The sequence below is a fragment of the Plectrocnemia conspersa genome, unplaced genomic scaffold (assembly GCF_051122295.1).
Source record: "Plectrocnemia conspersa isolate PC_06_02 unplaced genomic scaffold, ASM5112229v1 ptg000014l, whole genome shotgun sequence".
Lineage (NCBI taxonomy): Eukaryota > Metazoa > Arthropoda > Insecta > Trichoptera > Polycentropodidae > Plectrocnemia > Plectrocnemia conspersa.
In genome coordinates this window covers 23239182-23253605 of record NW_028277178.1, presented here as the reverse complement: position 1 = coordinate 23253605, position 14424 = coordinate 23239182, and the positions used below count along the sequence as shown (strand labels likewise).

General features: G+C 32.1%; 1 protein-coding gene across 1 annotated transcript in view; it reads left to right on the top strand.

The window, feature by feature from the left end:
• LOC148226543 (cell adhesion molecule Dscam2-like) overlaps nucleotides 1-14424 on the top strand; it is a 68923-nt gene that overhangs the window by 18565 nt on the left and 35934 nt on the right. Inside the window, exon 3 of the mRNA XM_088203789.1 lies at nucleotides 13368-13584. Coding sequence (XP_088059915.1) covers nucleotides 13368-13584 — 217 coding nt within the window. The remainder of the gene's footprint in view (nucleotides 1-13367; nucleotides 13585-14424) is intronic.

Genomic DNA, 14424 nt, shown 5'->3' with positions numbered 1-14424 from the left:
TTTTTTCGATTCCCGGGAATCGAGACCCAAATTTTTAAAGTCCCACGAATTCCCGTGACTCGAGACTTTATTATTTTTCGTATAATCATGAAAAAAAAATATGTTAAAAAATTAACTTATTATTATTAACTTTAATTAACTTATTATTATTAACTTTAATTCATTTATTATTATTAACTGATATTATTTGTGTTATAGGTACGATAGGTAAAAATTTATTGAAACAATTTAAAAACACTTTATTCGATATTTATTTAAATTTAATTTATTACAATTTTTTTAATCGAAATATTTATATCTATATTAAGTTAAAACCTTTACTTTTGTAAGAAAAAATATGTTTTTAAAAACACCAAGGCGTTTAATGATGAATCACATAGCCTGTTCCTGGTATTTGTGGCAAATATTCCAGATGTAGAAAAAATTTTCTCGCTTTCTGTAGATGTTGGCTTAATTGTAAGCAATGATTTGAATAAAAGCTCTAGATTCGGAGTTCGCTTGATAGTTGAATCTAATATCTGAAACTCCTTTTTAAAGTTGAATTTTTTATTTCTAGTCGTTGAAATATTTTGGTGGTTCGTGCGACAGAGTTGTGTTGATTTTAATTTTTTTTTTTAAAAGGAAATTAACAATAATTTCGGAAGTTAATAAAGTGGCATCTTGACGACTTAGAGCTTCAACTGCCAGTTTTATAGGAGTGAGTACTTCACAAATATTTTTCAATACGTGAATGTTCGATTCATTCTAAATTTGGCCGATGCCAAGATCAATTAATGATTTTCTAATGCAATTTCGTAACGAGATCATGGGTAATAAGGAATTCCACCTTGTCTTCATATCGAGACATAAATTAAGCTCGACATCAAATTCGCTCTTTACATATTTTTGTAAAATTGCACTTCGGAAAGTCTCGAGTCCCGGGTTATTAATTTTTAAATTCCCGGGACTCGAGACAGCAAAAAATCTTTGAATTCTCGGGAATAAATTCCCGGGTTGTCTCGACACAGAATCCCTAGTAACAACTGATGGAGCCAGCGCTGCGTTATGAAAAAATTTGAACATGAGAGTCCTGTCGAAAATCAACTTTGCCTAAATCATGCAATTCGTCTAGCCGTTATAAACGTTTTATACCGGAAAGAGGATGAATGTCAAATACATCAAGATTCCGATAAAGAGGACAACGACGATGAACAATATATTCAGAAAAGTGACTTTGAAAATAATGAAAGTGCAGAAATGCAAAATGAAAAACTATGTTTGAAACCGAGTTTTAATATGACCCTAAATGAGACTCGAAAAATAAGCAAACTGTTTCGAAAAAGTCCAACAGAAGGTGCAACTTTACAAAAATGTGTTAAGAGCGAATTTGATATCGAGCTTAATTTATGTCTCGACATGAATTCCTTTATGCTTTTAATCCTTAAAACCATCCAGGCCAACTCAACAAGCACCAAATCATAGCTTAATTCTAAAAATGAAATTCTTCGAAGAGAATGGCGGGCGAGAATTTTTATATTAAAAATGAGTCTGTATATTCATTTTTGACTTTGATTCCAACAACGAGCGTTTTCAATTGCAAGCAACTTTTGTACAAAAGTTCGATTGAGACTAGAGGGCTCGGCTTTGAGTGATCTCTGCTTCCGCAAATCATATTTTAGACAACAAAACAACAATTTTATTTATTAATATTATAAAATGGAATACCAAAATTTTTATTTTCTGTACTAACTGAAATTTTATACATGTAATTTCAATATTTTTTCATACAATAAATTTACTATCTGAAATAAGCATTTCTATTATTTTTAGTATGACCAAAATATAAATAATATGAAATTATTTATATTCGATTCCAAATTTTTTCATTTTAATAATTTAAAAATTTGCAATCAAAGTGTATTCAAACCGAATTTTGGGCAATTGGAGGGCGCAAAAAATAATTATCACTTCTCAGAAGCCAAAAATTCACGTCAAAAGCAATAAAATCGTGTCGGTGTCATCGCAGTGGGAACGCTCGGTAACGAGCGTTCCCACTGCGATGGCGACGGCGCGATTTTATTGCTTTTGACGTGAATTTTTGGCTTCTGAGAAGGGATAATTGTTTTTTGCGCTCTCCTATTGGTCAAAATTTGGTTTAAATGTGCTTTTTTTATATGATTCTCACTTATTGTTTTTTGCCGTGGATTTTAAATAGCGTTCTTTATGTTTTTATGCACGGATTCGTTTTTTATATGACTTCTTTTTTGGATTTTTTTTTATATTATATACAAGAACCTTGATTGTTGCCAGCGTAATGAAAATTGCCTCTTATACTCTACTGACACTTATCGTTACCTATGCTGTATAAACTTAATTTAGGTTTCGACGTAATACATATTATATCTATTATATATGATATTTAGGCGAGAGTTAAAACATATATAACTGATCATAAATGTAATAAGATATCTGTTTATTAAACGCCGACTCATAAAAATATTACCTACGTAAATCAAATTGAGTATCCATGGTTTTATTTTAATTAAATAAAATCATATATTTATTACCCCTAAAATAGATTTTATTACGCCACACACATACATCAAAGTTTCGTCACAGCTATAAACATTTTTACGTTAAGTGTTACTTCGCCAAATTCGCATCCACCATTGCAAACGTTCTAACGCTCCTTTGTTGCACTAAACAATCGAAACTGAAACTGTTATTTCCACTCCAAGAATGTTTTCACTGTGTGGCACTTTTAAACATTCGAGAGTTTCTTGCGAAACGGCTTTATAATATACACTATACCAACTGTTGAGGCTCGTCCGCTTGGGAATTGAACCCGGGACCTATTCCACGGTAAATTATCGACTTGCTCCAACGCGCAGACCAACACGGATCGTTACTATAATACGTGTAGTACATATGGTGGATTATGTTCGAGTTATTCGAAACAGTTAACAAGTGGCAGCTCGTGTGGTCGAGAAGCATCATGATCCGTTCACGATGGTCATAAAACGAAACGATTTACATTTAAATTATTCTCTCTAATATTATTTTAACGTTTCAACAAAGTATGGATCATGCTATTACTAGCTGAACATATTTATAATATCAAAAACGCATAGCATAAAGCTTGTTAAAAATCTAGTATCGTAGTATCCAAGATATCATTGTAAAATAAAATCAATAAACATGCCAATATTTCAGACAAAAAATATCTTACATACTTACCAATCAAATCAATACATTTTAAACAAGATCAACTATGACTACACAAAATTATACACAAAGTGTTTTTTTAACGCCCATTGTTAGAGTAAGCCCTTTGCTTAACTTTAGATGTTTTAAACGCTTCATTCTTTAACCTATATAATAATATAGAAATACTCGTACTGTCTGAACACTTTTCGGATCATGTGGTTAACACAGCGTACGCTTGAAAAACTGTAAACGTTTTTTTTATTGATTTATTAACATTTTTTGTGTATATATTTTATACACAGGGTATTGTATAGTAGGTATACAGATTCGCAAGTAGGTCATCGACGTGCGTATTCTCTCGTGCATAATCGAACAGACAGCCATCAATTCCATTGAACGTTTACATAATTAATGACTCGGGAACGATTTGCATATGGGTAACATAGCAAAATAGATCCCGAGGATGTCGTGCACGAGAGCTGAGTGAGGGTAGGTCTTAAGGGCGTGGATTAATAGCGTTACACGATTCGGATATGCACGCCGTTAATTAATTACACTTGCAGCAGTAACGGTAATGACAATTTGTAGACCCTGGTCGAAACGGACCTTTGTCCGAAGCAAACCGAGCTGAAAACCGAACGGACTGGAAATGGCATGGTATGCTAGAATTGACTTTAAACATTGTACCTCCTGCTGGTTTGACTTAAAATAATATTTTGGGCAAATCGATGGAGTGTGTGATATTTTTAATCACGTTTCTAATGTCTAAATACTTAATATTACATCCATCCATCTATGCTTAAACCACCCTAATTTATAAAATAACTCCATTCTATTAGTCAATTGCATCATAATAGCCTAATGAGTGATAATGAATCCAGAATAAATATTTATGTTTACTTGAACCTACTTTTATAAATCAGATAAGTTATTGTTTTTCTAAATTCAACACTGACAAGAATCAAGTATATTTTTTTTATTTATTGTTTTAGATTAAATTAAGACCATCGTGGCCTAACAGGTTACCCCAATGCGCCACGATGGTCGAAAGCAAATTTAAAATTTATAAAACATAAAAAAACGTATTTATATAAATAAATATAACAATACTTAAACATAACAAAAAATTATAAAATAATAAAATTAAAAGATATAAACTGGATCATATCCTCGTAGCTAACATTAAATAAATCAATTTGCAATGCCAGCGTATTAAGGAGCCGTATGGCCACAGCTATAGACGAGTCGGCAAGTGCGGATGTCCTAGCCCTAACTTCCATCAAAAGAGGTCTCGATCGTGATTCTCGAAAATGTTCCGGAACCCAAAACTGGAATTCCTCGAGAATAGCTGGATTGTCGACAGCACCTTTTAGTAGTTTGAAAAAATGCTTAGCGACATACAGCTTTCTGCGAGAACTCAGCGAATCATATCCCAACGCTCCTAAAAGAAAGGCGCTGGGATATAAGTACGGATAATAACCAAATGTCCTTTTGTAAAGGTATCTTAAATACCTTTTTTGAATTTTTTCTACTAAAAGGGAATATTTGGCTATTCGGGGATTCCAAATTATAGATCCCGATTCAAGAATGCTACGAACTAAGGTGTCATAGAGGATGCGAATAACAGACGGATCGTCAAAGTGAAAGGCATTCCTCTTAACAAAGCCGAGCATCTTGGAAGATTTATCACAGAAGTCGTGTATGTGTAGAGAGAACCTCCATTTGCTCTCGAAAGTGATTTCGAGATCTTTAATGAAAGTTTCTCTAGTCAAAATGTTACCACTGAGATGGTAGAAATAAGCTGATGGCGAATGGGATCGAGAAAATGACACGGTATGGCTCTTTTCGACACTAAAGGGCAGACGGTTAACGGAAGCCCATCTCCACAGAGAGTATAAATCACTTTGTAGAGAGAAGGAGTCCACAACAGATCGAATGCATTTATATAATTTTAAATCATCTGCGTACAGAAGAAAACTTGAATTTTTAATTGCTGTATTTATGTCATTAATAAATAACACAAAAAGCAGAGATCCCAGATTGAATCCTTGAGGAACCCCCAAAGAGGTAAAATATTCTTTTGACAATCGGCCACCATAGGTTACAAACTGTCTACGATTGCTTAAATAACTCGAAAATAACCGAGTTAAATTATCTGTGCAACCGAGGTTCGACAATTTTTTTAATAATAACGTATGACAAACTTTGTCAAAGGCTTTATAAAAATCTGTATACACGACGTCTACTTGAATTCCGGCATCGAGAGAAGTTGTCACCGTTTTGGTGAACGACAGAAGATTAGTAACAGTGGAACGGACAGGACAAAACCCGTGCTGTTGGTCTAATAAAACTTGCTGAAAGTAATTGTAGAGATATTTATGAATAATTATTTCAAATAATTTAGCAGGAGCTGACAACACTGCTACTGGTCTATAATTATTTATATATAAGTTGTCACCTTTTTTATGAATAGGGGTGACTTTTGTGCATTTCCATAGATCAGAAAATGATGATGTTTTGAGAATCAGATCATAAATACATTTTAGAGGAGCAGCGAGACTGACTTCGCAACCTTTCAAAATAAAATCGGGAATTAAATCAGGTCCAGAAGAACGCCCTGTCTTTAATTTATTAAATCCGTATTTAAGATCTGAGTGCTAAGTTTCTTTGATGTTCAGTACTGAAGACCAAGAACATGAAGAAGGAAGCGACTGAGCAGAAGGCGAAAATTATTCCTCGAAAACAGAACGAAAATATTGCGCAAAACCGTCAGCAATATTTTGTGAACCGTCCAATGTTTTATCGTCGAGGTTCATCACTTTCGATGTCGACTGAGTAGCGCGTTTAGTGCTAATGAATTTCCAGAACGCTTTGGGATCATTAATTATTTGTTTTTGGCAATTTTTGTAATGATTGCGATGACAGGAAATTATCAAACACTTAACGCATGCTCTTAATGAACGAAATTCCTCGAGAGCAGATGTATGTCCCGATCTCTTCCATAACTTATGAAAGGCGTGCTTTCTTTTTAGCAATGAGATGATCTTATGAGAAAACCATCTAGGATATGACACGTTAAGAACTCGAGGGCGCTAATATACTCAAGTGTGTTTTTTGTGTTTTTAAATACAAATTTCTTTACAACTAATATTGAAAGCTGGTTTTAAGCTTGTTGAAATTTATATGGAAGAGTAGTTCACCAGTGTTGAAAAAAGCAATAGAAATTTTTGCTCTGATGACTATTTCGCTCATTTTGGAGTACTATAGGGATCCAAATGAAATCCTCTACTCTTTTTTCCTATACTAATGACGTACAAAGAATATTTATTATATAGTGTTTCAGAGTATTCGCACAAATTCGAAGACCTGGAGTCGCTGTTGAGGTGGTCGATCGATAATCGACTACCTTTCAGCATGGCAACGTTTCCACGTGACACCACAAGTGTAACGTGGCAACGTGTTGTTACATTTTCCAGATCCACTAACCCGTCAGAATTCTCTTACAGCTTAAGCGAAGATGTTTTAAGCAGGGATGTTCGAGCAGGGATGTAAATTTTCTATGCATATATTTATTTAATATGCAATAAGACCTAGATGATTGGCCATTCGCATTCTGTACGTCCTTATATATATCTCCATTCGGAATCAGAGTGCAGCAAAGTACTCCCTGTTGTTGATAATAATTCATAGAAAATTACTGAGATATCTCTACGAGATGTAGTACAGGTCGTATCCGTATTTGTATTCTAGTGCCTTTTTTCTAGGAACGTTTGAATACAATTAATTGTATTCTCGGCGTAGATTTGCGATCACGTTCATTATTATAAAACGCTTCTCTTACACGAACTATCCAGCTTCCTAAAAAGCTTGCCAAATACAAGGATGTTTTCGGCAACAGCTAAGAGGAGCTGGAAATATGTGGGATAGTGCGCATATATTTTAGGTGTGTACCATAATTTATATTTAAATTATTTTTTAAATGATTATTCTTGTTTATATAATTAACGTAAAGATGCATCAGGAAAACATACTAACACACAATACCCAGATTTGTAATAAAAAAATAAAAAAAATTTTTTTTAGATGTATTTTAATTACGTTTTTAATTTTTCTTCGCTAGTCTAAAAATATTAGTTTGATTGACTGAGATTTTATTATATTTATATTGCTGTTCTTAAAATATGCTTTAACATACATATTTCTATATATCTTTTAATTAGATCTGGATTTTCATTAAGTTTTATTGTACATCCTTTGTCTGTACTAATTTTGCTCCCATATTTATTTTTTAGTCAAAGATTGCAAAAAATATGTATATAAAACATTTCACATTGTTTTTGATTTTAAATATAGCATTGTGTATATTTTTTTCGTTGTATTTTAAAATTAAAATCGAGAACTAACATTTAAATATATTTCTAGCGTAATACTGCATTTGAGTAGCTTTTATAAGTAAAATATTTAATAAATATATCTTTGCACTCTAAACAAAGTAGTTAATTAAGATTGTTTTACCAAACACTGTGATATTACTTAGCCCCACTTAAACCCATATAATCTAACCCTTACCTAACTTTCACAAAGCTAATCTCACTTCATCTAACCTTAAACAAAAAACGCTTCTTGCACTTGTGGTTAGTGACTAGGCATATATGAGTTTACTTGAAATTTAATTTTATCACGCAATTATTGTATGAGTCAGGAATTTAACAAAAAAAAATTAATTGAATTTTATTTTTACTAGCTCTATAACATACATATTCAAGTCCCTAAAATGTTATTTGTATAATTATATATTTGATTTTATCAATGATTACTGGGTGCTTGTTCTGTTGATTGTATCTAGCCGAATCAAATGATTAGATTGTGTAGTGCATACGTAATCAGAAAATTATTCAGTGAATATTCAGTCTAATATACATATTAACCTTTTAAATATTATATTTAATAATAATTATTAATCTATTTATATATGAATAATAAAATAAATTTTAGTAGGTGTTTAGATCTGTACCGCTAGATTATTTCATAATTAGTTCTGAAAGGGGGAGAATTAGATTGATGGAAAACGGAACTGCCATTCAAATGTAAAGTGGTTAGAATTTTCATAATTAATTTGTTTCACGTCTGGACTTGAAACACCCATTTCAACTACCACCCTAATTTACAACGCTTGTGTGGTTTTTGATCGATTTTATAGCTTGACACTAATTGTCATGACGGAATCATACAAAAATACTATAAATAGAAAAACATTTTCTGCGACGTTTTTCATGAGAATATATTCATTTATAATACTTATTTCTTGACAAATTAAGATCTGAAACCCTTTGCTGTCATATTGCCCCGAATGGAAGCTACAGAATAGAAAAAAAGCAGCTATTCGCCTTAGACGCAAAAGGCAGTGGAGTGTGCGAGGGTAACGATGAGGAAGGCTGACGTGGGTGGTGAGCGTCCGCCTTTAACCTGTCTGGGTGGATTACCATCGTCGAGGACACCCTCCCAGGAGACCTATCCACGCCTGGCTACACCTATTTGACCGCTGATGTTGATTGATGACTTCAACATCGCACAACAATTGGATTTTTACAGCCCTCCCCATTTGTCTCGAAGCTACGACGTGATACATTTTTTATTCAAAAAACGACCTCGCTGAATTCAATCAATAAGCTTATCTCGTATATTAAACCATAACGGAGTCGCTTAATATTTGCCAAGGTAGATATAGCACCTGCCAATTGCGACGAACGGATGCCGCCGTCTTATCTTAGTCCATCACTATCTTCCTTTGTGGTGCTGAAGCGTCGAGACCAGATAAAATGTATAACCCCCTGGCGTCCCATCTTTTTTCAATGTTATCATCCGCTCCATCCTGTGTAAATTGATTAAGAAACCTTTTGATACTCGATAATAGTTATTTTTTCAAATTTTTATGCCATCCACTTACGTATTCAAATTTTTCTTGCACAGTTATCTCTCTTCACAATCTAAAGTCATATAGTAAAAGTAAACTTTAAGAGGATATTAGTAAGTCATATTCTTATGAGTTTTACCGATTCAAATTATAATATATTTTAATAGTAGTGAGGTAAAGTTATTCACTGCTTTTGACTTATTTATATTTGACAAAATATGAAACTCAGCACTTTTATAAGAATATAATTATTAAGCTTGTCGCATTGTCTCTATACATGCATTACTTTTTGATTTAAATAACTAATTTGCTCTAAAAATATTTATTTTAAAGTATGCATACATGCGTACGAATTTGCTTAATTTATCTTAAATGTATTTTTTAAATAAAAAAACATAACAGATTTACGCCAATGTACTCTGCATAGAAAATACAACACAAGAATAATCGGTAAAATTTTTTTGGGCATAGTTTCCTTTCGTCTGTTCCAACATTACTAGCCTTCTGTCTTTCACAAAAACAGTGTCAAAATTGTCGTCGTATTTACGAATTTTGAGAAGGCCTTTGACAAATTTTGTCATAAGATATTATTAAAAAAATTGTCGGGCCTCGGTTGCTCGGATGATTTAACTCGGTTATTCTAGAGCTATTTGAGCGATCGTAGACAATTTGTTACCTATGGCGGTTGATTATTATATCATTATATTATTATTATTATTGAGACTTACTTATTGCTAATATTTAGCGCCTATGCTTCGTAAAGCATATTTGGTAGACTATTTGGGTAAAAATATGTCTAAATGGAGATAAAAATCTACAAATAGTAGGAGGAATTTCGTGTATGTATGCAATACCTTATTTTGTTTTCCCTATCATAAATATGAGGCCGGCAGGATTACTAGAAACTGTTAGGTACTGTTAGACTTACCTGATATAAAGCAAAGACATTTATTTTACGTTGACACATTGTACAAAAATATCGATTAAAATGTTTTATTTTTACATAATAAAATACTTGTAGTACCGAAGGGCAATTTTTGTTCTAATACCGATATTATCGGTATCGGTACTACCGATATTGCAACTCCTAACTATGACACTTTATTTCGCAGCATTTTTGATTTGGGATCTTTAATATGGAATACCCAAATAATCAAATACTCATTTTTATTCGAAAAAAGTTTCTTGGGATACATTAACAAAAGATTTATATTAAAATATTTTCATCCGTTCTTGTATCTCAGCGCTACTTTTTTTTTGAGCGTATGAATACGATTTTCTACGTTCTCACAGAAAGATGTATGTATCTCAGTATTTATTTAAACTAATAAAGGATTTAGTCGACAATTAAACTATACTCGAGAAAATCCAGTTTTGGATTCCAGAACGACTTCGGGAGTCACGATCGCGTCCTCTTCTCTTCACCGACTAGCCTATATCTGTCGCTATCCCGCTCCTAAATAGCTGGCATTGCACGTTAATTTTAGTATTTTATGATTTTCTTTCTTACTGTGAATTTTCTTTATCTTACATATATTTTTTGTAATTTCTTAATTTACATTAAGTAAATACATTTGTGTAAATATATATTTACAGAACAATTAGATACATTTTTAAACTGTGTACTTAGATAAAATCAATAATATCAGACAGATGGTTAAAAATTCGGATAGCTGTGCATATTTAGAGTTGTTCAATACTCTTATTCTTGCATGCAATACTTCAAATTAAACATTTATCGGGAACGCAAAGGCTTGTAATTAAGTGACGCACTAAAACGAAGTCGTTCTAGAAGCTCCAGATCCAATTAAATCATTTTAAGGAAAAACCTAAGCATACGTATACATTTTTTTAGACCAACTTTATCAAAAGCCTTTAAAAAATCGGCGTAGATGACATCTACTTGATTGTCTATATCGAGTTTTTGTGTCACAAATTGAAAAAAAAAACAGAGTAGATTCGTTGCTCCTGATCTCGATACACGAAAACAATGCTGTTAAATAATCAAGTATCATTCGATCTGGTTTGAAGCATACTTATTAGGGATTCTGTGTCGAGACAACCCGGGAATTTATTCCCGAGAATTCTAAGATTTTTTGCTGTTTCGAGTCCCGGGAATTTAAAAATAAATAACCCGGGACTCGAGACTTTCTGAAGTGCAATTTTACAAAAATATGTGAAGAGCGAATTTTATGTCGAGCTTAATTTATGTCTCGATATGAAGACAAGGTGGAATTCCTTATTACCCATGATCTCGAGATTTTGAAAGTTACGAAATTGCATTAGAAAATCATTAATTGATCTTGGCATCGGCCAAATTTGGAATGAATCGAACATTCACGTATTGGAAAATATTTGTGAAGTACTCACTCCTATAAAACTGGCAGTTGAAGCTCTAAGTCGTCGAGATGCCACTTTAATAACTTATAAAATTATTGTTAATTTCCTTTCAAAAAAAATATTTGAAGTCAACACAACTCTGTCGCACGAACCACCAAAATATTTCAACGACTAGAAATAAAAAATTCAACTTTAAAAAGGAGTTTCAGATATTAGATTCAACTATCAAGCGAACTCCGAATCTAGAGCTTTTATTCAAATCATTGCTTACAATTAAGCCAACATCTACAGAAAGCGAGAGAGTTTTTTCTACATCTGGAATATTTGCCACAAAAACCAGGAACAGGCTATGTGATTCATCATTAAACGCCTTGGTGTTTTTAAAAACATATTTTTTCTTACAAAAGTAAAGGTTTTAACTTAATATTGATATAAATATTTCGATTAAAAAAATTGTAATAAATTAAATTTAAATAAATATCGAATAAAGTGTTTTTAAATTGTTTAAATAAATTTTCACCTATCGTACCTATAACACAAATAATATAAGTTAATAATTATAAATGAATTAAAGTTAATAATAATAAGTTAAATAAAGTTAATAATAATAAGCTAACTTTTCAACATAATTTTTTTTCATGATTATACGAAAAATAATCAAAGTCTCGAGTCCCGGGAATTCCCGGGACTTTAAAAATTTGGGTCTCGAGTCCCGGGAATCGAAAAAACCAGAGACTTCAGAATCCCTAATACTTATACAGTATTATTTATAGTACTTTGGTGCTCTTATAAAATCGATTCTTTTTTACAGCATTCTTTTGTTTTTATGCACATATTTGTATGTACGTATAATATAATACTATCACAATTTTATTCATAAAAATTCTATAAAAATATTTTTTTATTTAAAATAATTGTAGGGGCTGATTTATTTTATTACCCTAGAGATAGGTAGCACACTAACGTATTAACGAATGTAGAATTGAAGGTAAAGGTGGGCAGGATGGAAAAAAGGATTTAAATAAATAAATATTATTGTTAGAAAATAACAAAATCGTTGCTAGGAAATGCAGAATAATAAATGTAGTTGTACACATGCTGCTATGCTTTATCAAACAAAAATGTAAATATATCTCCTTATACTCAACTATGTCTCCTACGTAAAGATATATGTAAGTACAGTAAATTTATTATCTTAATATATAAAATATACCTTTACGTAGTATGTCTAAATTTTAATCATATACGCTTTTAATATCGTATCCCAATGACGACATCTAGATACAATATCTTACATGTCATATTTATTATATCATGTAATAAAAAGATAATACGTGCAAGTGCAGCATACAATAACGCACTGTCAAATCTATTTCTGCTTCCGTTATATTACATTAAATTTGACGCATCCCGGCGGGATTGCATTATCGATGAAAATTTGCAAATTACTCGAGTTCAATTTATTACCATGTCACACCAAGAAAGAGAGAGAGAGAATACGGGAATAAAAAATGTGTATTTAAAACCGCATTAAACGAAAATAGATTCTGGTTTTTCTTACATTTTATAACTATGTGTATGTCATGAAAAATACATATAACCTTATTTATTAAGTTTTATATTATATCTGACCGTTTTTCATCTCGTCTAATTATATTATTCCCCGTGATCGACGACGAACCAAACTAACTTAAGAAGAAGTTCAAGAAATACCGAACCAGGCTAATCATTTTCCGTATTATTTGGCCTTTTTATTTACGTTAATCAAGCCTTTATTGTAACATTTATTATTACAGAATTTAGTTTTCAAATAAGAGTTTACCTTGTATAATTTTTTAATGTGGCATGATGGATTGTAGCTAAAACACCTGGAAATTCGTTCCTTTGATACATGCTATATTAATATTCTTTATCTTTATGTTTTCAGGTCGTAAACACCGGTAGTAACGCGGTGTTCAATTGCAGTACGAATGCGTTGGGAGCACGAGTGCGATGGATGCACGACGGTATAGATGTATCAGGCAGCGCACGGGCTCTATCATTGTTGATCTCAAGGGTGACGCGCTCAGACAGGGGAATGTATCAGTGTGTGGTGAACGACGGTAGAACATCTTTACAAGCTGCGGCTGAGTTAAGACTCGGTGGTGAGTGTGATTTTTTAATATCTGATTTTGACATAAATACCGGATCAGGAATTTTATTTAAATATCAACGACGATGTTTTGTCATCAGCATAGAAATATAACTTTTGAATTTGCTATATACATATAATTCCTTGATTTTGTTTTTTGACAAAGTCAGATTCGCTTAGATCAGATTTATTATTATCGATGGTTAAGAATAAAACGAATTTATGAAATTATGTAAATTAAAAAAATAAAATAGTCTAACTAAAGCCACTAAGGACATGTTATATGGTGAATATATGGTAAAAACGTGGCGTTTTTAGTTTAACAATTTTGGGAGTTTATTATTGGAATAATAAAAGAAAAGTTTTATTGGACACCTCATAGTAGATTCATGACTTTTGACTGACTTGCAGAAAAATTGAATATTGCGCAATCAGAGATTAGGGCATTTTCATAAAGTAGGGATTTTGTCAAGCTCCGTGTTTGAGTGCCGCATAATTTATTAAATAATAATTTAATGGATAGATTAAATACCAGCGGGTCATTGCTCGATACACAAAATCAAAAACCATTCTTAAATGTAATGATAAGTGAGTACTTTTTAGCAGTGCTCTTTTAAACCACAAGTGAGATTTATACCAAAATAATTCTGCAATAAAGCAATTAATATTTAATCCAAGTCTTATAAAATTATTCCAATGGTAAGATGCTTTATTCTGTGAAATAAATAATAGCATAATCGTTTGTTAAGACAAACTTTCTCAAAAGATAACCGCCTCGTTTTTTTATACTTACCGGAAAATATTTTCATACATAATCCGTTTCTTTGTTCAAATTTAACACGACATTAGGTAG